A 23,351-nucleotide genomic window follows, 5' to 3' on the forward strand; every position below is an offset into this window, starting at 1 on the left:
AGGAGTAACTGAGCTTGAGGCACTGACAATATGAAAAATCACTTGAACTCATTCACCAAAACAAGTTGTTTAACTTATTTCTAAAATGTGAGGATAAAAGTGAAACTAGAAGGTTAGATGACGGTTTGTTTAGTTTGTCATGAGTCACCTGAGCCGACATTTTAGGCCTCTGCAGGACCAGCTTCCATCCTGGCACTTTTCTGGTTTAATACACTGCACGAAATATGTTGTGATGTCGTGCAGCAGTTTAATTCAGAGGCTCGTGTTGTTTCTTTTAAGGTTGTGAAAGAGAGAAAAACATGGAAGAGGCTCGACTCCGACAGCACGTAAAGCTTTCTGATAAAAAAAAAAAAAAATCTCTCTTCAAAATGCCCATGTGAACTATCGTGTGGGTCATGTGGATATCTTTTACAGTGGGGAGGAGGAGGAGGAGGAAGAGGAAGGATTGGCTTGTGCTGAAGAAGTGAAAGTAAAACAGAAACTTCCTGAGAAGTCGACACACACAGCGTGTCACAAAGCTTTTAGTCCTCTTCTCAGTTAAAATGCTTCGCAGCTTGAATCCCTATGAGCTGCAGGCCGGAGGCTTCTGCTTCGATAACAGCCGCAGGTAAAGAAACTCTGCATTTAACCCCGATGAGGAACGTTAGTGGAAGAGTTGCAGTGAGTCGACGTGTGTGTGTGTTTTCAGGAATGCAGTGCTGGAGTCCAGTTTGTCTCAGAGCGGCTACAGAGCTCCCAGCGCCAGAAAGACGGGGACCACCATCGCCGGGGTCGTGTTCAAGGTGAGCATCTGTCATCGGAGGTTTCTGAGTGCAGGTTTTGGAAATGCAAATTCATTAAATAATATCTAGCTGGCAGGCGGTGAACTTCCTGGTTGGATCCTGATCCTTCCTGTGACTCCTCCCCCTCTTGTTGTCAGGATGGAGTGATCCTGGGAGCCGACACCAGAGCTACAGACGACATGGTGGTGGCCGACAAGAACTGCATGAAGATCCACTTCATCGCCCCGAACATCTAGTGAGTGAAACCACAGCGGAACCAGGCAGACCGGGTCCGGACCCGCGGTTCAGCTCCAACTTTACACAGCATGCTTTCTTCTAATTCTCTGACTTTATAGTTCGGTGCCAGTTTTTACTGCATCACACTCCTTCTCTACTGTATTCTGTCAGCTGAGGAAAGAAGAGATACACAAGTACAGATACACAATCTGCTCACTGCACCGAGGCAGAGTGTTGAGGAAGATGATGGTGGTGTGATCCAGATGTTGTACTTGTGTTCCAGATGTTGTACTTGTCTACTAACTCTCTCTATTCTGAGTGAATCAGTGTGTTAAAGTGCAGAAACATCAGTGAACTACAAGTACCAGGATGAAACATTCACAACGCTCCAGAAATGAACCCTGTGTTTCAGATTGCATACTATTTATTTTTACTTTCAGAACGTACTGCAGCCTTTACTAAGTATGTACTGCTGCATGTAGTATGTAAACATCTGGGACGTACTACTTCATTATAAAAAAATACATCTTGAACTTTGACCTTGTTGGTCGTATCTGTCACGAGCCGTAGCGCAACATTTTAAGTTGAAAGAAAAAGGATGCGATTTGGAACGAGTACGCTTCCTTTTAATGCTTCTTCTTCTTCTTCTTCTCCCGCTGCAGAGGATTGTGGGTCAGAACATCCAGAGTATCACGCTGACCTGCAGACTACAGAATACAACTGGATGTAGTAGAACATCGTGGTACTTTTGGCGTCCCACATTTAACATACTGTGTATTGGGACATACTAAATATTTTGCTGGCGTACTAAATAGTCTGGTAGTCTGGATACTGGAACACACAGGAAGTGTGAAACTTGTAATATAAAGAAGTTTCAAATTAAAAGCGTGTGAGGAAGCTGCAGCTGTTCCTGAACACAAAGTGTTTCTTCTCCACTGCTGCTGCTGGACAGAAGAATCAGTAAGTTTATTGAGTGTTTAACAGAGGACACAAAAACACGTTGGTTTCTGGGTAAAATAATTAAAGCTGCAGATATGTTGGAGGGTAATGTGGTCACATGATGAGGTCATTTCCTGTCAGTGTGATTTGAAACAACACGACTCTTAAAACTACAATCAGAGTCCTGACATGGTAGATTAGTGTTAGTGGACTGATGGAAGGACGTCATCTGGAACACAAGAACAACATCTGGAACACTGGTACAACATCTGGAACGCTGGTACAACATCTAGAACACTGGTACAACATCTAGAACGCAGAATCATGTTGTCTCCGGTGGTTTTCACCCTGCAGCTGCTGTGGAGCCGGTGTGGCTGCAGACGCAGATGTCACCACGCAGATCATGGCGTCCAACGTGGAACTTCACACTCTCAACACTGGGCGACCGGCCCTCGTCGCCATGGTAACCAGGCAGCTGAAACAAATGTTGTTCAGGTGAGGGTCGGACGTCCTGGCGTTTCTTCCTCCCCTCATTTAAAATAAATGCGAGCAGGATGCGGTGCTGATGTCTGTCGGGTGTTTCAGGTACCAGGGTCACGTGGGTTCGTCTCTGATCGTGGGCGGAGTCGACGTGACTGGAGCTCACCTGTATAGCGTGTACCCACACGGCTCCTACGACAAGCTTCCTTTCCTCACCATGGGTACGTGGGACGTGTTACACATCACATGCAGCATGCTGCTCTGTTCACGATAAACTTCCACATTTGTTACAACCCTGTTCACAAAAATGTTGGGACGCTTTGTAAAATGTAAAATAAAAACAGAATGCAATGATTTGCAAAACACATGAACCCATATTTAATTAAAAAAAAAATAGACCAAAGACAACATAACAAATGCTGAAACGGAGAAATGTTATTGTTTTATGAAAAATAGCTGCTCATTTTGAATTTGATGGCAGTGGAACATCTGACAACTAATTAGGTTACCATGGCAACAGATCAGTACCATGATTGAGTATAAAAAGATGATTTCAGAGAGGCAGAGTCTCTCAGCAGTGAAGATGGGGAGAGGTTCACCACTCTGTGAAAGACTGTGAGAAAATAGTGCAACAATCTAAGAATAATGTTCCTCAATGTGAAACTACAAAGAATTAGTGGATTTCATCATCTACGGTTCATAATATCATTAAAAGATTCAGAGAATCTGGAGAACTCTCTGAACACAAGGGACAAGGATGGAAACTATTATTGGATGGTGGTAATCTTCGGCCCTCAGGCAGTACTGCATTAAAAACACACTATTCTGTAGTGGAAATCACTGCATGGGCTCAGGAACACTTGTGAAAACCATCGTCTGTGAACACAATTCATCGCTGCGTCCACAAATGCAGGTTAAAACTACCATGCAAAGGAGACGCTGAACTGTTGAGCAGCTGAAATCCTACATCAGGCAAGAATGGGACCACATTTCACTTTCAAAACTCCAGAAACTGGTCTCCTCAGTTCCTAAACGTTTACAGAGTGTTGTTAAAAGAAGAGGTGATGCAGCACAGTGGTTAACATGAACCTGGAACAACTTTTTTGTTGCTGACATCAAATTCAAGATGAGCAGATATTTTTGACAAAACAATACAATTTCTCAGTTTCAACATTTGATATGTTGTCTTTGGTCTATTTCTAATTAAATATGAGTTTACATGATTAGAAAATCATCACATTCTGTTTCTATCTACATTTCTCACAGCGTCCCAACGTGTTTGGAAACGTGTTTGTACTTGAGCTGACTGAATGAAGTTTCTCTAAACGCAGCGTCTTCATGTTGGACTGTGGTTTCAGGTTCTGGAGCTGCAGCTGCTGTTTCTGTGTTCGAGGACAGATTCAAACCAAACATGGAGGTGAGATGAACTCTGATATCTAAGTGATATCTATAATAACAAACAGAGAAGATGAAACTGTGTGAGCTTCTGTATTCAGATGAAAAGCAGTGAAAAACATCAAAAAACATGCACCTCAGGTCAGGTTACCTGGCGCCGCGCTAGTGGCAGCCTGCTGCAGCAGCTCCCCCCTGAGAGCCCCCCTGCTGTAGTGAAGACATTTCCCCTCGGGGATTAATAAAGTGTATAAAATCAAAAAATCAAATCAAAAAAAATCAAAGTGTCCTCTGCTTGTTGTTCCACGACCTCGACAGTCTTGTTCTCTTCTTCTGATGAGAATGTGTTTCCTGTGTCTCTCCGTCTCTCCGTCAGCTGGACGAGGCCAAGCAGCTCGTACGAGACGCCATCGTCGCGGGAATTTTCTGCGACCTGGGCTCGGGCAGCAACGTGGACTTATGCGTCATCACCGCGGCCGGAGTGGAGAAGCTGCGAGGCTACGAAAAGCCCACGATGAAGGGCAAACGGTGAGCCACGAGACACACAGAGGACAGACAGTCACGTCTCCTCCAGGTTCTCCTCCTCAAAACACTCAACCGATGCTTCAAATCAAAGTTGTTATGAATTTACTCACCGACGTTTCTGTGGCGTCCTGTGAAGAGTCGGCGTGACGGTCGACTGGTGTTTCACTGTAACGCAATATGATCTCAACGGTACAACGCTGAACATTTCCATGGGACAGACGTTAGTTCACAGTGACCTTTGACCCCCAAAGTCTCATCAGTTCATTATTGGGACCGAGTGAACGTTTGTGCCAAATTAGAAGAAAGACATATCACGTTCACCAGGACGGACAGACTCTTCTTTTTACTTCTTCTTACTTTCAGTACGTACTGGTGCATGTAGTATGTGTACAACTGGGAGTACTACTGCATGATAAAAATACATCTTGACCTTTGACCCTCCTGGTCGTGTCTGTCGTGATCTGTAGCGCAACGTTTTGACGTAAAAAGAAAAAGGATGCAATTTGAAACGAGTACGCTTCCTTTAAATGCCTCTTCTTTGTTTTGTGGGCGGAGCCTCAGCGCCACCAATCTTTTCCGTACTTTTGGCATCCTGCGTTTAACATACTGTCTATTGGGACATACTGACCCTGCGTTCAAGTATCCATACGCCAGAAAAAGATTTAGTATGTTCAACGTAGGATGCCACAAAGTACCAGGATGTTCTACTACATCTGCTCGTATCCTGCAGTCTGCAGGTCAGTGTGATACTCTGGATGTTACCCACAATCCTTTGCAGCGGAAGATACGTCACATCGACCGAGCTGCAGAGACAGTTGGTGGCGCTGAAGCTCCGCCCACAAAAGGAAGAAGAAGAAGAAGAAGAAGAAGAAGAGGCATTAAAAGGAAGCGTACTCGTTACAAATTGCATCCTTTTTCTTTTTACTTCAGGAAGGTCAAAGGTCAAGATGTATTTTTATGATGGAGTAGTACGTCCCAGTTGTACACATACTACATGCAACAGTATTTTTTTAAGTAAAAAGTAATAGTATGAGATTCAGAACACAGATTGAATCTTTTACTACACAGGATGTTAGTGTGGATGTTGGAGCGCTGGTGTGAGACTGATGATCATGCAGAAATATTTCCTCATTTTAAGTCGAGACTGGAGGCGTGGGTGGAGGAGGAGGCAGCACCATCAGCAAACCCTCCACATGATCTGTAGAGAGTCTCTGGATGTTGTGTGTGTTTGCGCACTCACAGTATTCTCAGTCTTTTCCTGTCTTGTGTTTCAGAGAAGGACAGTACCGGTATGCGCCGGGCACCACCGCCGTCCTCACCAGCACCGTCACCCGCCTCGCCGTGGACGTGCTCGACCAGTCGGTTCAGGTCATGGACACTCAATAAAGCAACATGTGTCCAACGTGCAGCGACACGTGAGCACGTTACGTACACTGATAGAAAAAAAGATCATTGGTGCTTTTTCAGGTCATCCGATGGTTTTACTGCATCTTACAGCTGAGCGTGAAACGTCGTCCAATGAGCAACTGTTTCATGTCCAAACTATTAAAACAAAGTTATGACACTGTTCATGTTGTAATGTTTTGTCAGACCCTTAAAAGTTCCCGGTAGGTTTTCTTTTCTTTCTTTTTTTTGGACTAACTTTGTGTTAACTTTAAAAAAAAATTTGAGTCACAGAGAAGAGATGATCAGCTGGGTTATAATACTCCAATAATACTCAAATATTCATTATTATTCCTGTTTTTGTTTTTCTTTCATTACAACTTGACATTAAAATTGATTATTTGGTGGCTCTGTACCAGTTAAACGACTTTCATACCTGAAACTGAAAAATTAAGTTACAAATACTGCAGTGTCGTGCACGCATGAATATTCATGCTGCTAATACTTTGAACAGAAGCCTTCAGGTCACGCCACAGACTCTTAAACCACCGCAGTGCAGCTTCAGCAGGATGTTCAGGCTCGTTGTCCAATTGGAAGGTGAACGTCTCCAGTTCTGACCTGTTTACTGGTCCCTGCCGATGACAACCATGATGCTACCGCCACCGTGCTTCACAGTGAGACAGCTGTTCTGGTGTGTTTTGGGAGTTTGTTTTCTGACCACTCTTCCATAAAGTCTCTCTGTGGGTCTTAAAGTGGTCCTGTGGACAGATACTTCATCTCTGGACCTCTGCAGCTCCTTCAGTGACTCATCTCTGATTAAAGCCCGAGTGAGAGTTGGTTGATGGCGTTCTCGGATGGTGCCATCATCTTTTTATATTCTTGTTACAGTAGATTTAATGGAGCTCTATGGGATATATTTTTTTATAACCTGACCCTGTTTGAAACATCTTCACAACTGTGTCTCTGTTTGTATTTCATCATGTAACACTTTGATGCACACAGGTGCACCTTATTTATCTAATTATGTGATGGAGAAGTTAACTGGTCAGACCCTTTTAGGGTTTTTAAAGCCAACAGGATGAAAAGATATCCACTGATGACTGTCTTTTTCAAACCAGGTACTTTTTTCATTGCACTTGAACAGTTTCAAATCCAAAACATGAAATACAAATATAAATCTATTTAATCACTGATTATAATGCAGCAAAAAAATAATAAAAAGTAAATAAATTAAACACCAGACAGATCTGCCTGGCCTTTAAACACACCTCCAATCATCTTCCTTTTGTAGCTTCGCGGTTTTCATCCCCTCAGACGAGGAACGCGTGTTTTGTTCAAACTTTTAATAAACTCTTCATGTGTATTCTGCCGCTCACATCCCAGTTCATATATTCCAAACGCTCCCAGTGTTTGTTCCGCTGTCCGAGTGAAAAAAAAAAGAACTGTATCTCCAGCAGGGGGCGGTAGTGAATCTGAACCGCGAGTGTCCATCATTAATTTAACAAGAGAAGAAGAAGGGGCCCTCTCGCTCGAAGCTGATTGGTTGAGCCGGTGACGAGGCGCTGTTTGAATTTCAGTCCCGTGTTGATATTTACAGCGAGCGACTTCGTCTGTTGGGCTTTAAGTGGTTTTTAAAACACTGAATCTGGGAGCAGAGTTCATGTTCACAGGTAGGGTTGCTCTTTACCTTGTTCTGTCAGCACACCTGTAAAAAAAGAGGGAGTTAATGTGACGTTTTAAATGTAAACCGGAACCTAAAAGTTGTCCTCGTAGCGGTTAGCTAGGCAGCTAACATTAAAACAACAACGTCAGTTCACAGACGTGATCCAGTGAACAAATAAGAATATTTTACCTTTTTATTTATTATATTTTATTGCAATATGTCCGCTTCGAAAGGCTTGCTGTGTACTAGTGTCAGCAGCTCTCCTGCTGACACGTGTTCGTTATATGACTGCTGCTTTTAAAACTCTTTTTTCAGGTTGTTATTACATCGTTTTCTGTTTGTTCGTGTTGCATCTTGTCTCGTCTGTACTGAATTAATTTAAGCAACAACTTACTGTTACTGAGTTCAACATAAAAGTCAGGGCGAAGCTTTTGTTTTGTGGATCCAATGAGATAATGAAATAAAACAAATCCAAGTTGATGTTTTTGCTCGAGAAATAACAGTTCATTTATTCTGATCGATATTTGTTTGGTTGTACTGATCCTGTCAGCAGCCCATCAGAGCTCATAGTTACACATACTATGACATGGAGGTCAAAGGTCGTCCATCTCTGTGAGCCAGAGAACATGATACATGATTTTAAGTTATATTTGCCTGATGGAAGTAAATGATGACGTGAATGTTTGTTATGGATCATGTATTAATGTCTTAATGTCCTCCCCTGTTTCACAGCCCCTCCGTGACGTCAGCAGTCCTCCTGGGACCTGTGTGTGTTTCTTTGTGTGTTTCTGTGTGAAGACATGCGTCATGATTTATCTGCCAGCCGGCGGAAAGGCAAAACCCCCCAGCGTCGGCCCCCGCTGCCGCGCCCGGAGGCATCGGGGTCCACACCGCGGCCCCCCAGACGGAGCGGAGCTACCGGTGAGTGACCTTTGAACTTATCACACTGTTCCCATCACAGACATGATGGTTATTAGAAAACACACTGATAAACGTTTGAGTTATCTTTACACCAATGCTTCTGTTCTGCATTTTGAGGCATATGAGGTAAATAAAAAAACCGCCGTCGTAGGGAAGTAAGACTCAAACGTCCCACCAACATCTGCATCAACATCTGCTTCTGTCCAAGGAAATGTCTCCGTCAGGTTCATGATGTGTTTTAAAAACGCAGATTTGTTCTGAAAGAATCTCATTGTCCGTAAACTGAAAGTGTGTGTGTGTGTGTGCGCGCGGTGAACGAAGCCTGATGTTCAGAAACACAACAAGCCTTTATTTGATTTATTCATTAAATCTAGAGGTGAAAACAGCTCCAGTGCCGTTGTCATGGGAACAGATTCAGTGTGTATCCTCCAGGCCCAGCAGACGGAGTGAAACTGCCTCCTTCATGCTCAGTAGATGTGATTTATTGTATTCTATCTGCTTTTGTTTTTCATAAAAGGTCGTGACCTCCAGAACTTCTGCTTCCAAAACAAACAGCTCCACTTTCCGTTTCTAATCTCTGATTCCCCTTCAAAATGAAAGCCTGCTTGTGTGTGTGTGTGTGTGTGTGTTGCAGAGCAGCCTGCTGTGTCTCCCAGGAAGAGGAGGTTTCGACCAGGAACCAAGGCTTTAATGGAGATCCGCAAGTACCAGAAGAGCACCGACCTGCTGCTCAGGAAGGGCCCGTTCTCCCGCCTGGTGAGTTCACCAGCGACTCGCTGAACATGAAATATGTGTGTAGCTCACACACAGCTGCACGCACACATTAATCAGATTTAAAAAAAAGCAGTCTGGATTCATACCGCATACCTGACGATACTACGTCCCGCCCACCGATAGCTGTAACCTGACTGCAACACAGGCCTGTCAATCAAACAGACACGCCCCCAAAACAGGTCTTCTTGAATCTTCTTTTCTAATGAATGAGGGATTATTTTCAGATGGACCTCCAGAAAACTAATAAGAAGGAGTGACTTTAGCTAACAACACCGAAATAACTGATGGACACATTTTATTCACTTTGGATTTGATGAGAGAAGTTGAATGGGAGTCTATGGAGCCGGAGGCTTTTTGGAGCCGACCTCTAGTGGCACTCGCTGGTATTGCAGCTGAAGACACTTCTGGATCAGAACCATTTTTTAGACCTGAAGCTATGAACTCTTTTATATCCAGTCTGTGGTTTCAGTCAGGGAGAGCGCCCCCTGTCTGCTGTCCAGAGCGCATGTTCCAGTCCTCCATCAGGTGTTTGAGTTCGATAATGAGGTCGCCATCGCTGCCCTGAGACTTCGTGTCTGATGAAGGTGCTGCAGGTTGTGGAGACACGATGACGACAACGTGTCCTGCAGCCATCGTGGAGTTTCTCTCAGCTGAGTTCGGTTGATTGACAGGTCATTGTTCCTCCTCTGAGTTCAGGTCCGTGAGGTGTGTCAGAATTTCTCCAGAGGAGATCTCCGATGGCAGGTCTACGCCCTGATGGCTTTGCAAGAGGTAATCAGCCGCCTTTATCATTATCATCATCATCATCATCATCATCATCAGTCAGACACAGTTCGGTTGATCGTGTGGAACATTGTGTGTCTCAGATGGGATCAGTAGACGTTCATCATACCGTTTAACCATCAGAGTAGAATATCACATAATCATAAATTCACATTTAATTATATATTCCAATATAAAAATATTAGTCCTGCTGTATAGACATTTCCCATGGGATTTATCTCAACTATCAAAATGTAAAAAAAACATTTGATGAAATATGTAGAAAAGTTCCCTCCTGTCTGAGGGGTGTGTTTGTTTTTCACATGTTTGTGTCCCTTTTTACACTGAAGCTCCCTCCCTGGGAGATCAGGAGGAAGCGGGCGCCTTTTTTTACACATTACAGATCTTCTTCTTAGTGTCTTTATGAATCATATTCTTACACATTAGTTCAATATGAAACAGCTGCAGGTGTGTTTGATGTGTGACTCTGCCTGGTTTTTTTGGGTTTATTTTTTAGGCTGCAGAAGCCTTCCTCGTCCTGTTGTTCTCAGACGCCAACCTGTGTGCCATCCACGCCAAGAGAGTGACCGTGTTCCCCCGGGACATCCAGCTGGCCCGCAGGATCCGCGGCGTGGACAACCTGTAGGGAGGACCACCTGCGGGGAGGACATTGTCTCCGCGCCAGTCCGGTCCAGTCTGTCTGGTTTTATCCACCTCAGCAGGTTTCACACCTTCTGAAATCTTCTCTGATGATGTGCTACATTCTGGGATTTTGGTCCCTTTTAACAGTTTGACTTTTGATATTCTAATATGCTTCTCCTCTTTTTATTCATGTTTCTATCCAGTGTTAGATTGATCTCTGCTCTTTGTTCTTTTGAATTTGAAATTTTATTGAAGTGTACATATTGTTCCTCTTTGACCTATTTTGTTAATAAATGTGTTGTTTTGAACCTGGTGTTTAATGTGAGTTTGGACTGAACGGCTCGTCCTCACGCTGCAGATGCAGAGAGACGGCGTCTTCAAAATACTGAAATAAAGGATGTGGAGACTTTGAAAATTATATTTAAATTTTTTATTAATTCCAAAAACTTGTTTTCCTGAGGCTCAATGGCCTTTTTAACATGAAATGTACAACTCAAAGTGGTGACAGTGAAGGCATCAGTCCTGTTGGAGGGGTGGGTCTGCTCAGACTGCAGACTGATGTGATGGTGGGACCATGAACACATCGCAGATCAGCTGTCTGCTCTTATTTTATTGAATCTGAGCTGTTTTATTTTGTTTTGATGCTTTATTGAATGTATATCACAATACAATTAGAAGAAGAACAAATACAACAGACAGGATCATAAAAAGAAGATTCATACCAAAGTCTGCAATCTAGCGCAGACTGATCATTTCAATTGCTTTTTGCTTCAGAGAGTGTTGAATGAAGTGCATATATTTCTTCAACTGGGTTTCTTATCTGTAAATTGACATTAATGTGATTTGGCCGTTCCTCCAAAATATAATCGGGATGAGCTCTGACCGGATGTGGTTGTTTCTGTGACGTCAGAAACTTATCCAAACGGCCCGGTTCATCTTTCTCTTTTTTTTATTTTAAACCTTTATTATACTTTTAACAAGTACAAAACAGCTGAAAAAAACCAAAACAATCTTCATAAATAAGACAAACAAGTGACAACCATCAATCGTACAATATAAGAACAACGATACGAGCAGAACACAAAATAAATAAATAAAATCCGGTGCCAGGGGACAGAACATGTCTGCAAAATCAAGAGGTCATGTTAGGTCATATAAATAAGTTAAAGGAGGTGAATAGAGTTATAGTTTTATTTGGGGAGGAGAGAATAGTTTTAATTTAGTTTTTATTGTTTGTTTTGGTCGCACTTCTTCAACGACCGGAGAAAAGGGCTCGAGGCGCCACTCCGAAAACGTCACGTGACCGCATCTTAAGCCTTTGATTGGATGGTTCACTTCCGGCTGTAAACTAATGCGGCGTTTGTATCATATCAAATAAATCACAATTTCAAGCTTCAGACTCCGACACGGCGTTCATGTCAACAACCAGGTTTAACTTGAGACTCACGTTTCATTAAAGCTCCAGTACGTCTCATTTCCTGCTAAATTAAGATGTCTTCCATTCGCTGAAGTGAACGTAGCCTTCTCAAAGTCACGTGTGAAGATGCAGCGTTTTAATGACGATGTACGGTGTTTCACTAATCATGTAAACAACTTGTTTACCTCACAGGAGCGCGTCTGACGTCATACAGCCGTGGGCCGCGTCGACGTGCCGACTCACGGTTCGTCAAACAAACAGTATCCTCTGATCTTTCCGGTCTGTCCCACGCGACGTGAACGCAGCACAAACAACAGTTTCGGTCCAGGTCTCCGGTGGACGAGAAGAATGAGTTGATATCCGCTCCGTCCCGTCGTTACCGTAAAGCCGAGGCCCGGTGAAATGTGAGTGGGGAGATGCGGTAGTAGCTTCGGGCTGCGGGAGCTTCTAGCGGCGCTGTGACATCCGGACGAGATGTTTTCAACCAACATGGAAACAAAACGCGCGGAGATCCCCGCCGGCGTACTGGACGACCTCTGCAGGTGAGCGGACGCTTCACCGGATTTCACTCTTTGTTGTTTCATCGCCATTTCACATCTAGGTGCAATTAAAAAAACAAAGAGTTTCAGCTGCACGTTACGATACGCTAAATTTCTTCACGCGCTGTTTACGACGCGTGACGCGTTTGCAGCCGTTGGATACGGAAAACCAGAAGCGGCCACGTTCACCGCGGGTTTTTTACGCGGTGTCCATTTAAACGCCGTTTTACGCGTTTTTCTGCTTCAGTAGTGAAGCCATCCTTCTGCTCGGCTTCACCAGTAAGTTCAAAGTTTTAGTAACCAGCAGTTAAGGATGAAGGTGAGACCGAAGCAACGGATCGAGGATAAGTGCTTTACATTAGGTGCGTTCAATTACCAGTTTAGCTCACTTTGGCTTCAAATGACTGCGGGGAGGACGTGACACTTCAGAAGCACTTCTTACTCCTATTATACAATAGTTAATGCAAAACATAGTTGGATGACTTTATTCGTGAACACAACGATATAAAAACAATGATGTGAACAGAGCAGAAAAAAATTAAACTACATTATTAAAATAAATCCAGTGCCAGGGGACAGAACATGTTTGCATAGGAACATTTCAATTCATATACATATGTTAAAGGAGGTGCAGAGCTTTATAGTCTTTTAGCCTTTTTGTTTTGGGAGGATAGAAACATTTTTACGGATCATTTTTGAATCTAGAGAATAGTGGAGTTACTAGATTTGGCTTTGTGGATATGAAATGTGGCTAACAGAATGATTAGACTGATAATGTGGTGTTGTTTTGTTTTGTGTCCCGTCTCTCCAGCCGGTTCATCCTGCACATCCCCAGTGAGGAGCGTGACAACGCCATCCGGGTGTGCTTCCAGATCGAGCTGGCCCACTGGTTCTACCTGGACTTCTGCATGCAAAACACTCCAGGAGCTCCTCACTGCGGCATCAGAGACTTCGCCAAAGCTGATATCCTTAAACTCTGATGTTTAAACCACTTTTGAAATGAACATTTCACATTCAGTAATAGAAAGCACATCCAAGAGCAGGAAGCCACGTGTGCTCACAGCGGCTCACCTTCGTGGACGTTATTCTCCTTGACAGCTGCCAACTCTTCCATCACTGCCCCTTCCTGCTGCCTCATGGGGAGGACGTGCAGAAGGTTCTGGAGCAGTGGAAGGAGTACAAGATGGGCGTGCCCACGTACGGGGCGATCATTCTGGACGAGTCGCTCGAAAACGTGAGTCGTTGTCGCATATTTCATCTGACCGAGTTTTATAGAGTGAAGAATATTTCTGCTTTTTTACAACTCGGCTTTTATTTTCATATATTTGGTCAATCAGTGATACCAACATGTTTCTCATGATTTATTAGATAAGATGAGTGAATGCTGTGTGAAAACCACCGTTCATAATAACTCCTGATGTCCGTGTGGTCATCACACTGTAATCTTGATAAGAGCATGATGCGACCTCATTCATGAGACTAGAAGAAGCTCAGGGTTGTAAACACTCCATCGGATATGTTCTGCACACTTTTGGATATTTGGAGCCATTAAACATGACCAATAGTGTTTTTCTCCATCAAACCCACAGAGGAAAAACATGGATTTTAAGAGGCTGATCCGACTGACTTCTAGTTGTTCCTACACACACACACACACACACACACACACACACACACACACACACACACACCAAGAAAACAGTGATACGGCTCCTCTGGAAGTTAAATTGGGTTTCATAGTGTTTGCTGGAGGTGGTCGGCGGTGCAGCGAGTGACTGATGTGCACAGACTCATGCACTTTAGAGGGGAAGAGTGTCACCCGGGTTTTATTTGGAGCTACAATTTTACAGATTCAGTTAAATTTTATTCATATAGTACCAAAGTAAAGTCCCTGTCAAACAGAACTTTAGGATGTTATTTAGAGGAACCCAACATTACACAAGGCCCGCGAGTGACAGCTTGAAGGAAAAACTCCCTTTTAACAGGAGGAAAACTCCGACGGAAGCAGACTTGGAGGTGGAGGACATCTGTCTGCAGATGAGGGGCGAGCAGAGAGAGAAAAGAACAGCAGATGTCCCCTAAACGCCTCACACGCAGGCTATCTGTAGACGCTACAATTTACCACGTTCCCTAAACGCCTCTTGTAGAAACTTTAATTCATGACATACCTTTAAGTTATCTACTGCCGTTTCCTCGGTGCAGTTTTTTCTCTTTTGTGCTTTATTGTGCTGAACTTGATTTTTCTTCTAATTCATTTAAAGGGTAAAAAAAAAAAAAGAAAGAAACAGGCACATGAATGAAACGTGGTTATTTAGATGACATGATTCACAGAGATAGAAACATCTGAAATCTGAGAAATGTCACCAAAGTAATGGACATGAATGGAAATCAGTTTGTGGTGCTGACTTAAAAAAAAAAAATCCAAATATTCAGAAACGCACAAACAGTGAAATATCTGTTGACTCCTTTATAGTCTGCTTCAATCCTTGTTGCTGAAGTCGGGGGCTTTATAATAATTATATGGATATCAAAGAGCCGCTCTGAAGGTTTATCAATGCCTTTTAGTATTTTACATCCATTGTTTGGTCTCTCTGGTTTATTGGCAATAAGATAAACAGAGAAACGTCCTTTAAGGTGAAATCGAACCATCCTTGAATGAATGAAGCATGTCATGACGCTCGCCTCACCAGTGCTGCACCTTTCCTTCAGGTTCTGCTGGTTCAGGGATACCTTGCAAAGTCCGGCTGGGGCTTTCCGAAGGGGAAGGTCAACGAGGACGAGGCTCCTTACGACTGTGCGGTTCGTGAGGTGAGTTCTTTAACGAGCAGCTTACAGCCGTGAGAGACACACAGGTTTCGTGCTTTTAGTCCGACACGCTGCTGTCTCTGCAGGTGATGGAGGAGACGGGCTTCGACATCAAGAATCGAATCTGCAAAGACCGCTACATCGAGCAGAAGATCACAGACCAGGTGGTGCGGCTCTATATCATCCCGGGAGTCTCCAAGGACACAAAGTTCTACCCCAAAACCAGAAAGGAGATCCGGGTAGGAATCCTCCTCCACTGTTCGTTCTCTGCTGTTTGTTGCAGACAGAAACGCTTCACGACTTCCTTCTGCTGTTTTCTCGTAGAACATCGAGTGGTTCTCTATCGACAAGCTGCCCTGCCACAGGAACGACATGACACCCAAGTCCAAACTGGGACTCGCCCCCAACAGGTTTTTCATGGCCATTCCATTCATAAGGTACGTTCATTATCCATTCATTATTTTTTTTATCCACTTGTAGCTTTAACAAGCTGAATGAGGTTCATCCAGTTCTGTCCAGACCACAGACTGGATATAAAACTATATAAAACTACAGACTGGATATAAAACTATATAAAACCCCAGACTGGATATAAAACTATATAAAACCAGACTGGATATAAAACTATATAAAACCACAGACTGGATATAAAAGTGTTCGTAGCTTCCAGGTCTGAAAAATGGTTCCGATGCAGAAGTGTCTTCAGCTGCAATACCAGCGAGTGCCACTAGAGGTCGGCTCCAAAAAGCCTCCGGCTCCATAGACTCCCATTCAACTTCTCTCATCAAATCCAAAGTGAATCAAATGTGTCCATCAGTTATCTCGGTGTTGTTAGCTAAAGTCACTCCTTCTTATTAGTTTTCTGGAGGTCCATCTGAAAATAATCCCTCATTCATTAGAAAAGAAGATTCAAGAAGACCTGTTTTTGGGGGGCGTGTCTGTTTGATTGACAGGCCCGTGGTGCAGTCAGGTTACAGCTATCGGTGGGCGGGACGTAGTATCGTCAGGTTTCCAATCAGATCGGTCAGATCCACCGCTGGCTCCTCCCCCAGCTCGTCCAAATATGGTCACTTCCTGCTCCAAACCGCTCCGAACTAGCAAAGATGGTGACGGACAGAATCTGAACTGGAGGATTCACAACGTTCACAAACCAACGATGACATCACTGATGGTTGATGACATCACTGATAGTTGATGACATCACTGATGGTTGATGGTTGGTCCAGAGTTCAGCAGGACACATCTGAAGTTTCCCAAATAACATTTTTGCCTTTTCTTTGTTTCATCCATACAAACTTCAGTGTGATGTCCTCATGTCAGATGTTAAAATGTGATTGATTTCATTCTCGTAACTGTCAGGTGTTGATGAAACTCTCCTTCACCCGTACAGACCTCTGCGAGAATGGCTTGGCCGGCTGAAAGGCGAGTCGACAGACAGCGATGAAGACTTAACGAACATCAGCAACACTCCATCCAAACCTTCAGACAACATTCGGTAAAAACTCTGCTCTTCCTTTAGAAACAGCGTGTCGGTGTTACGCTGAAAACACGCGGTGGAGGATATATTTTACATAAACTTGTGGTCACTTTGGGGACATCGATCAGAATACACACATTGTCTTAATGAACTAAAAGGTGTTCATATGTTCGTTCGTGGTTCTGGAACAGAAACAAAATGAAAATAAAAAAACAGAATTAGATTTGACTAATTCTGAACAGGTTAGCTGAACAGTTTAGATTTCACCTGGTCCTCACAGGCATCTTTAACAATTAAAGATTTAACCCCTCCGACGTATGAATTATGACATCATAGCAGTGAATAACTGCAACTACAAACAATAGAAACCAGAGATTAAATAATCAGAACTGAGACAACATTGTCACAAATGTTCAGTTTAACTTAAAGATGAATCATAAGATGTTGGAGGTCAAAGGTCTCTGCTCTAACTCTCTCTTCCTCTATCTTTGTGTTCTTCTTCCTCCTCTCAGGTTGAAATCCCGATACCTCACTGCTGCCGACGCGTTTCCCGGAGAGACCTGGACGAAGCACAAGCAGCCGAAGAGCGTGGGCCCGCTGAGCCAGCACGAACTCAACCAGGTCAGAAGACTCGGAGATCTTCATCACCGTCATCATTTATACCACTCACGACACATTTAACACATTCAGTCACTCACCTGCTTCCTGTTTGCAACATTTTCTGTTTTCTTATATAATGGATGTGATTATTGGCTGCAAACTCCAAACGCAAGATTTCCAAAAATTTCTGAAAGCTTTGGACCACTTCGTACTTCCTGCTGGTAAACCGTGCCGCTGCTGTCCTGACATGGGACAGAGAATCAGACACAGAGCTGAAACAGACACAGATACCTCGTAACTTCTGCTCTTTGCTCTGTAGAAACCACATTTGAAGGGCAATGGGAAGAAAAGTCAGGACTCGCCTCACGTGAAGAAAGGAGCCAGCGACGGTGGAGCCGGCAACCAGCAGGTGGAAACCACGTTCAGTTTAGATCTCATGTTATTTATGAGAAGTCATAAAGTGAACTCGGCATTCCTGAACAGTGTGCAGATGATTTTAGTGTCTAAATATATTGGATGTCTAGAGATGTTTGAGTCTGGTGTGATTATTCACTCTGAAACTGTTCCTACAGAGAGAAGATAAGAAACTCCAGCCCAGAAGACTCCAGGATAGTTTTGACAGAGGTATGCTTTTTTCTTTGGACTTTTGTCAGTTAATTAAAGGATCAACAGAAACCTTCAGGTTTTTTTTTTTTTATTGCATTTTCTACAAGTTGGGACACTATAAAATGTAAATAAAAACAGAATGCAATGATTTCCAAATCATATGAACCCAAAGACAACATCAAATGTTGAAACTAAGAAATGTTATTGTTTTATTCATTCATTTTGAATTTGATGGCAGCAACATGTCAATGTGTAATGCTGAAAGAAACCACCTGGTGGAACATCTGACAACTAATCAGGTTACCATGGCAACAGATCAATAACATGATTGGGAATAAAAAGATAATTTCAAAGAGGCAGAGTCTCTCAGCAGTGAAGATGGGGAGAGGTTCACCACTCTGTGAAAGACTGAGAAAATAGTGCAACAATCTAAGAATAATGTTCCTCAACATAAAACTACAAAGAATTAGTGGATTTCATCGTCTACGGTTCATAAGATCATTAAAAGATTCAGAGAATCTGGAGCAATCTCTGAACACAAGGGACAAGGCTGAAAACCAATATTGGATGGTGGTGATCTTTGGGCCCTCAGGCAGCACTGCATTAAAAACACACTATTCTGGAGTGGAAATCACTGCATGGGCTCAGGAACACTTGTGAAAACCATCGTCTGTGAACATAGTTCATCGCTGTGTCCATAAATGCAGGTTAAAACTACCATGCAAAGGAGACACTGAACTGTTGAGAAGCTGAAATCCTATATCAGGCAAGAATGTGACAATATTTCACTTTCAAAACTCCAGAAACTGGTCTCCTTAGTTCCCAAATGTTTACAGAGTTTGTTAAAAGAAGAGGTGATGCAGCACAGTGGTGAACATGAACCTGGAACAACTTTATAGAGACGTCCTGCTGACATCTAATTCAAAATGAGCAGATATTTTTATAAGACAATACAATTTCACTGTTTCAACATTTGATATGTTGTCTTTGGTCTATTTGCAATCACATATGTGTTTACATGATTTGCAAATCATCGCATTCTGTTTTTATTTTCATTTTTACACAGCATCCCAACTTTTTGGGAAACAGGGTTGTAATATTGAACACGTTGGAGCTCCACAACATATCGAGTCAAACCCACTGGCATTTCATTGATCTTCATGTGCAGTATAAATAATTCATAAATGCACATATCACAGAAGGACCAGTAAAGCAGGTGGGAGGTCCAAACCCTCCTCTCACCATCGTTTGAGACTTCCATTAGATTAAAGAGTGAATGAACCTCCTCCTCAAATTCAACATGTGAACAAACTTTTCTTTTGGCAGACGTGGCTGCAGGTCATCCGGCAGCTGACGGCAGAGACTGGGAGCTCCTGCTGTCCTCCAAGGCTTTCCTCAACTTCCGATTCGACAGAGATGCCATCATGAGGTGTTTTGACTACTGACAGCTGGAACGACAGCCAACCTCCAGGCTTTTTATCTCGCGGTCCAGGCAGGGGTGTTACTGAACTGAATCTGCCCCTCTTCCCTTCTTGGCCTGCTTGTCATTAACACACATTTACAATCTGCCTGTTTGTTGTCGTCCAGTGTGCTGGAGTGCCTTTTCAAACAGCTGGTAATCTAACAGTCTGTCCACTGAAAGATCTTAACTTCAGTTTTTAAAGTTTCAGTCTGCAGGACGCCACATGTGCACCGACAGGCGAGCGCCGCCCCGGTTGACCATCCTTCTTTTACAAGAGGCAAGCGATCAAAAGTTCAGAGAACATCATGGATTTAAAGCACCGGTACGGCGACAGTGGAACAAAACAACGAGACAGACTCCTGACTTTGGCCAGTGGATCAATTTATCATGTTACATATTGATTTTAAGATGTAATAATTTAGATATAATTTGGTTGAGTCCCAGAAATGTTTGGCTGATGGCGAAATGTGGATTTTAACATTGTTATTGGCGCTTTTTCTTTTTTTTTTACCAACATTATTTCAGATTTTATCCCAGAATATAGACTCTTAATATCACATATTGGCTTGGTAAGAAAACAACAAGCAGTCCTTACAACTTCCTCTCTTCAAATTGAATATCATTAAATTGGTGTTAGTCTGTTGTATGGAAGTCTATGGTTGTCAATATTAAAATTAAATCACGATATCAAATAGATGTTCGAATATGCAGGAGGCAAAGGAAATGAACAAATGAGGTTAGAAATTGATTGACAGATAGTTCTCTGTTTGTTCTACAGTATATCACTGCACAATGATAATTATAAAACATGAGATCGACCAATGAAAATGACTTATTTCATATTTTTCAGGAGTTAATTCAGCTCAATACATCCAATTCAAATATAAAAGGAAGCTCCTGGTTCAAAATCTTTTTTTCCGTTTCAGATTGTACATTATCTGCCAATTTAAAAATATAAACAAGTCGGTTTCATGGTTTACTATAATGAGCGTTGTGAAAGTGTAACTCAGGAGCACTGAACTGGTGCTCGACGGGATTTTACTCTTCATTTCTTTGTACTTTTGCATTTTTCCAGCAATTATATGAAAATTGTATTTTAACTTTTATATTTTATCATATATCACACACCAAATAAAAATGAAAGTAAAATTTTAATATTTTCAGTGACAGACTCTCATACATCCCCTTGTTATTTGCCTTAAAGTGACTTCTTTTGGTCTGTCTGCTCTTCTGATCGCAGCTTGTTTTAATTCCTGTCGAGATGTTTGTCACTCAAAAGTTTTCCATCATGTTTTTCATGACCCCCTTGTTATAGCTGTTGTTGTGTTTGATTGCCATGACAACTGCCAGAGTTTTTACCATGATGGAGAGGCTCCGAATTACTGGGAGCATAAAACGTTACGAGATATGACGAATGTTTAGCCACGAGATGTGAAGTCAGGACTCTCATGGGGGCGTCGTCTCCCGTGTGAGGATCTGAATCTCTTCTTGTGATGTTTGTCACTGAGGCTTCTTTTTAACTGATTGTACAAATGGTGATCTCAAGTTTCAGTGGTGTTTTGCCTTTTAAATGTGAATATGAATAAAGTCTGCTTTTTCACTATCAGCTGTTTACTTCTTATACTAGAACCTGATTGGTTAGAGTTACACACCAAAACTAAATTTCTTAAAAGAAACCTGCATTACGACTGAGGTGAGGCCGCAGCCGGCAACAACCGCGACGTCACCGGCGGGTTGTGAACTCACGTTTTGAAGCCTCCAGTCTGGTGTTTCGGATTTTTTTTGGAGGCAGAAGTGACCATATTTGGACGAGCTGTGGAGGAGGGGTGGATCTGATTGACACTCAATAGATCAGACTGGCACATCTGGGAACTCTGGCTTTCAGAAACATTTCCGCCCCCTTTTGGGGGAAAACAATGGCCTCTCTCCAGAGACTACGCAACGCCAGATCAGACCGGCATTTCCTCATCCTGGGACTGAGGATCAAATTACACTTTTTTGACTATCTAGTGTCTTCTACAGCAGGTAGAGTGAAAATACAATATCTGGATGCAATGCCGCAGTGTCGTCTTCAAAATAATTCTGATCCAGTGGTTCACAAAGGACCGGTTCAGTAAGGATATTTTACATTGAAGTCTATGGAGAAAGTACAATGTTTTCCTCCCAAAAGGGGGGTGGTGATGAGAGCCCGCCCTGGAAATGCCAGTCTGATCTATGACACTATGCCCCGCCCACCTATACAATGCAACCTGACTGCACTCTAGGCCTGTCAATCAAACAGCACCGCCCCCAAACAAATCTGTGTTTGAGTCCTAATATCTAATGAATGCTGGAATTATGTTCAGAAGTATCACCAGAACAGAAGAAGGGAGTTTATCTAATGACACCATGATGACTTGTGGGAAACATTTACTGACTTTGTATTTCAGGAGAGAACTTGATGCTTTTTGAATTGGAGTCTATTGGAGACAGAGGTTTTTTTTTTGGAGCCAGCCCCTAGTGGCCCTCAATGGTATTACACTTTATGCTGAAATGGGTCGCCAAATATACTTGAGGGGCCGTTAATATACCTTTAATAAACCAAGTGAAGAATATTTATGGGAAACACTGCTGTGTAACTGGGTCGTTTATAATGTAATGTTCCAGTTCGAAGCTCCTCCTCTTTCAGTTCTTCTTCGGTGGTGGCCTGCTCGGTATAAATACTCTGGGACCCGCCCACTTCTCCTCAGTTGACTGTTTCCTCTGTGGGAGAGGTAGGTGTCATCATATCTGTGAATTAAAAGGCATCCTATTGTTTCTTGCTGGGGTTTTTGTGTGTGTGTGTATTTGTATAATAAATATCATCATTACATCTGTTTCTATCTGGTTGTTTTTTTTTTTTTAAGGATTTTAGCAAAGTGATGCTAAAGAAGTCACTTTTTAAGAGACGAGTGGAGCTACATTAAGCTAACTTATTTTCGTTCGTTTTATTCGCGGCTAGCTAACTTCGCGGTGGTTTTATTTTCCTCTTTATATGTCGTGTTTAAAGATACGTGATATTTTATTTGTGTAAAACATGTGAAAAACGTTCTCCGGTTGATTCCTCCACTCCTCACCGCCGCCCTGACCGCTCCGCCGACTGCCGTTCCCGCCGTTCCCGTGCGCGGTGTCGCCCTGCGCGGTGTCGCCCTGCGCTTTGTCTCACAGGTTGTGGCTAACCAGTGAAACGAGGTGTTTTAGCTGCTGGATGTTTTGTAGTACTGTTTATTCGTGATATTCGTTCATACTGGTTTAGCCAAGTCATTAAAAAATGTTCTGGTATCTAGTTTTTTTTTCTTCTGTTTATTCACTGTGATGATGATGTTTACTTTTAATTGCTAATTTGTTTTACTCTTGTGGTACCCACAGCATCATCCAATCTCATTTGGTATTTAAAACACTGTAAATGTTTGTACCACATCTGACCAACATGTTGTGGGGCGTCAGGTGACTTTTAGCAACAGATTGTGTCATTTGGACTGGGTAAGGAGTTTTCAACCCCCAAAAACACCATGACTCAATGACTGAAATTCAGGTCCCACAGACGTCTCAGTCCACCGGGTAATATGACAGGATACAGACATCCTTTACCTGCGACCTGTGATGAAGTGTGGACCTCTCACTTAAATACAGGGTTTTCTTAGTACTCACACAGCTTGTTTTCAGGGTACATTCAGCAGACGTTCAACCGTTTGTTGTGGACATTTAAATAGTTGTCAAGCAGATGAACTGCAGGAAACATGTGGGAAGATGAACTGTTGTTGTGTTCCAGTGCATCATGTCGCATGCTGGTGCAGCGCAGAGTTGGAGCACGTCACCCCACGGCTCCGTCTTCAGCAGCATCAACGCAATTCACATCGACGAGGACGTCAAGATCGCAGTGAACCTGTCTCTGGAGAGGTTTCGGTACACCGATGATAAAGGTAACGGCTGGATTTAATTGTTGTC

The 23,351-nt window shown here is 42.9% G+C and overlaps 3 protein-coding genes across 4 annotated transcripts; all 3 read left to right on the top strand.

Annotated features, from left to right (window-relative positions):
* Nucleotides 1-464: 464 nt before the first annotated feature.
* Nucleotides 465-5,903, top strand: psmb10 (proteasome 20S subunit beta 10). The gene is made up of 8 exons (XM_069169052.1): nt 465-607; nt 689-782; nt 920-1,017; nt 2,292-2,432; nt 2,523-2,638; nt 3,776-3,834; nt 4,186-4,337; nt 5,609-5,903. Exons 1-8 carry the CDS (start codon nt 543-545, stop codon nt 5,718-5,720), a joined length of 837 nt encoding a protein of 278 aa, XP_069025153.1. The 5' UTR covers nt 465-542; the 3' UTR covers nt 5,721-5,903.
* Nucleotides 5,904-7,294: 1,391 nt separating this feature from the next.
* cenpa (histone H3-like centromeric protein A) lies at nt 7,295-10,856 on the top strand. 2 transcript variants are annotated; one of them, XM_069168968.1, is made up of 5 exons: nt 7,295-7,387; nt 8,113-8,301; nt 8,936-9,057; nt 9,772-9,846; nt 10,355-10,856. In XM_069168968.1, exons 2-5 carry the CDS (start codon nt 8,181-8,183, stop codon nt 10,481-10,483), a joined length of 447 nt encoding a protein of 148 aa, XP_069025069.1. In that variant the 5' UTR covers nt 7,295-7,387; nt 8,113-8,180; the 3' UTR covers nt 10,484-10,856. The 2 variants fall into 2 exon arrangements, with proteins under 2 accessions (XP_069025069.1, XP_069025070.1); XM_069168969.1 differs by having other exon boundaries at nt 8,941-9,057.
* Nucleotides 10,857-11,914: 1,058 nt separating this feature from the next.
* Nucleotides 11,915-20,988, top strand: dcp2 (decapping mRNA 2). The gene is made up of 11 exons (XM_069169015.1): nt 11,915-12,438; nt 13,247-13,398; nt 13,542-13,669; nt 15,145-15,243; nt 15,327-15,479; nt 15,565-15,677; nt 16,631-16,735; nt 17,230-17,338; nt 17,637-17,726; nt 17,890-17,941; nt 19,250-20,988. Exons 1-11 carry the CDS (start codon nt 12,371-12,373, stop codon nt 19,366-19,368), a joined length of 1,188 nt encoding a protein of 395 aa, XP_069025116.1. The 5' UTR covers nt 11,915-12,370; the 3' UTR covers nt 19,369-20,988.
* Nucleotides 20,989-23,351: the final 2,363 nt, after the last annotated feature.

This window comes from Embiotoca jacksoni, unplaced genomic scaffold, assembly GCF_022577435.1.
Source record: "Embiotoca jacksoni isolate LCO1_2020_lvr unplaced genomic scaffold, fEmbJac1.0.p SCAF_42, whole genome shotgun sequence".
NCBI lineage: Eukaryota > Metazoa > Chordata > Actinopteri > Embiotocidae > Embiotoca > Embiotoca jacksoni.

Excerpts from the sequence above, each read along its gene's own strand:
- psmb10 (XM_069169052.1), top strand. The coding sequence starts at position 543 with ATGCTTCGCAGCTTGAATCCCTATGAGCTGCAGGCCGGAGGCTTCTGC. Across the intron at positions 608-688 it reads TGCTTCGATAACAGCCGCAG|GAATGCAGTGCTGGAGTCCA; the intron begins GTAAAGAAACTC and ends GTGTGTTTTCAG. Across the intron at positions 4,338-5,608 it reads CCCACGATGAAGGGCAAACG|AGAAGGACAGTACCGGTATG; the intron begins GTGAGCCACGAG and ends CTTGTGTTTCAG.
- cenpa (XM_069168968.1), top strand. The coding sequence starts at position 8,181 with ATGCGTCATGATTTATCTGCCAGCCGGCGGAAAGGCAAAACCCCCCAG. Across the intron at positions 9,058-9,771 it reads AGGGCCCGTTCTCCCGCCTG|GTCCGTGAGGTGTGTCAGAA; the intron begins GTGAGTTCACCA and ends CTCTGAGTTCAG. Across the intron at positions 9,847-10,354 it reads CCCTGATGGCTTTGCAAGAG|GCTGCAGAAGCCTTCCTCGT; the intron begins GTAATCAGCCGC and ends TTTATTTTTTAG.
- dcp2 (XM_069169015.1), top strand. The coding sequence starts at position 12,371 with ATGTTTTCAACCAACATGGAAACAAAACGCGCGGAGATCCCCGCCGGC. Across the intron at positions 13,399-13,541 it reads CAGAGACTTCGCCAAAGCTG|TCTTCCATCACTGCCCCTTC; the intron begins ATATCCTTAAAC and ends ACAGCTGCCAAC. Across the intron at positions 13,670-15,144 it reads TGGACGAGTCGCTCGAAAAC|GTTCTGCTGGTTCAGGGATA; the intron begins GTGAGTCGTTGT and ends CCTTTCCTTCAG.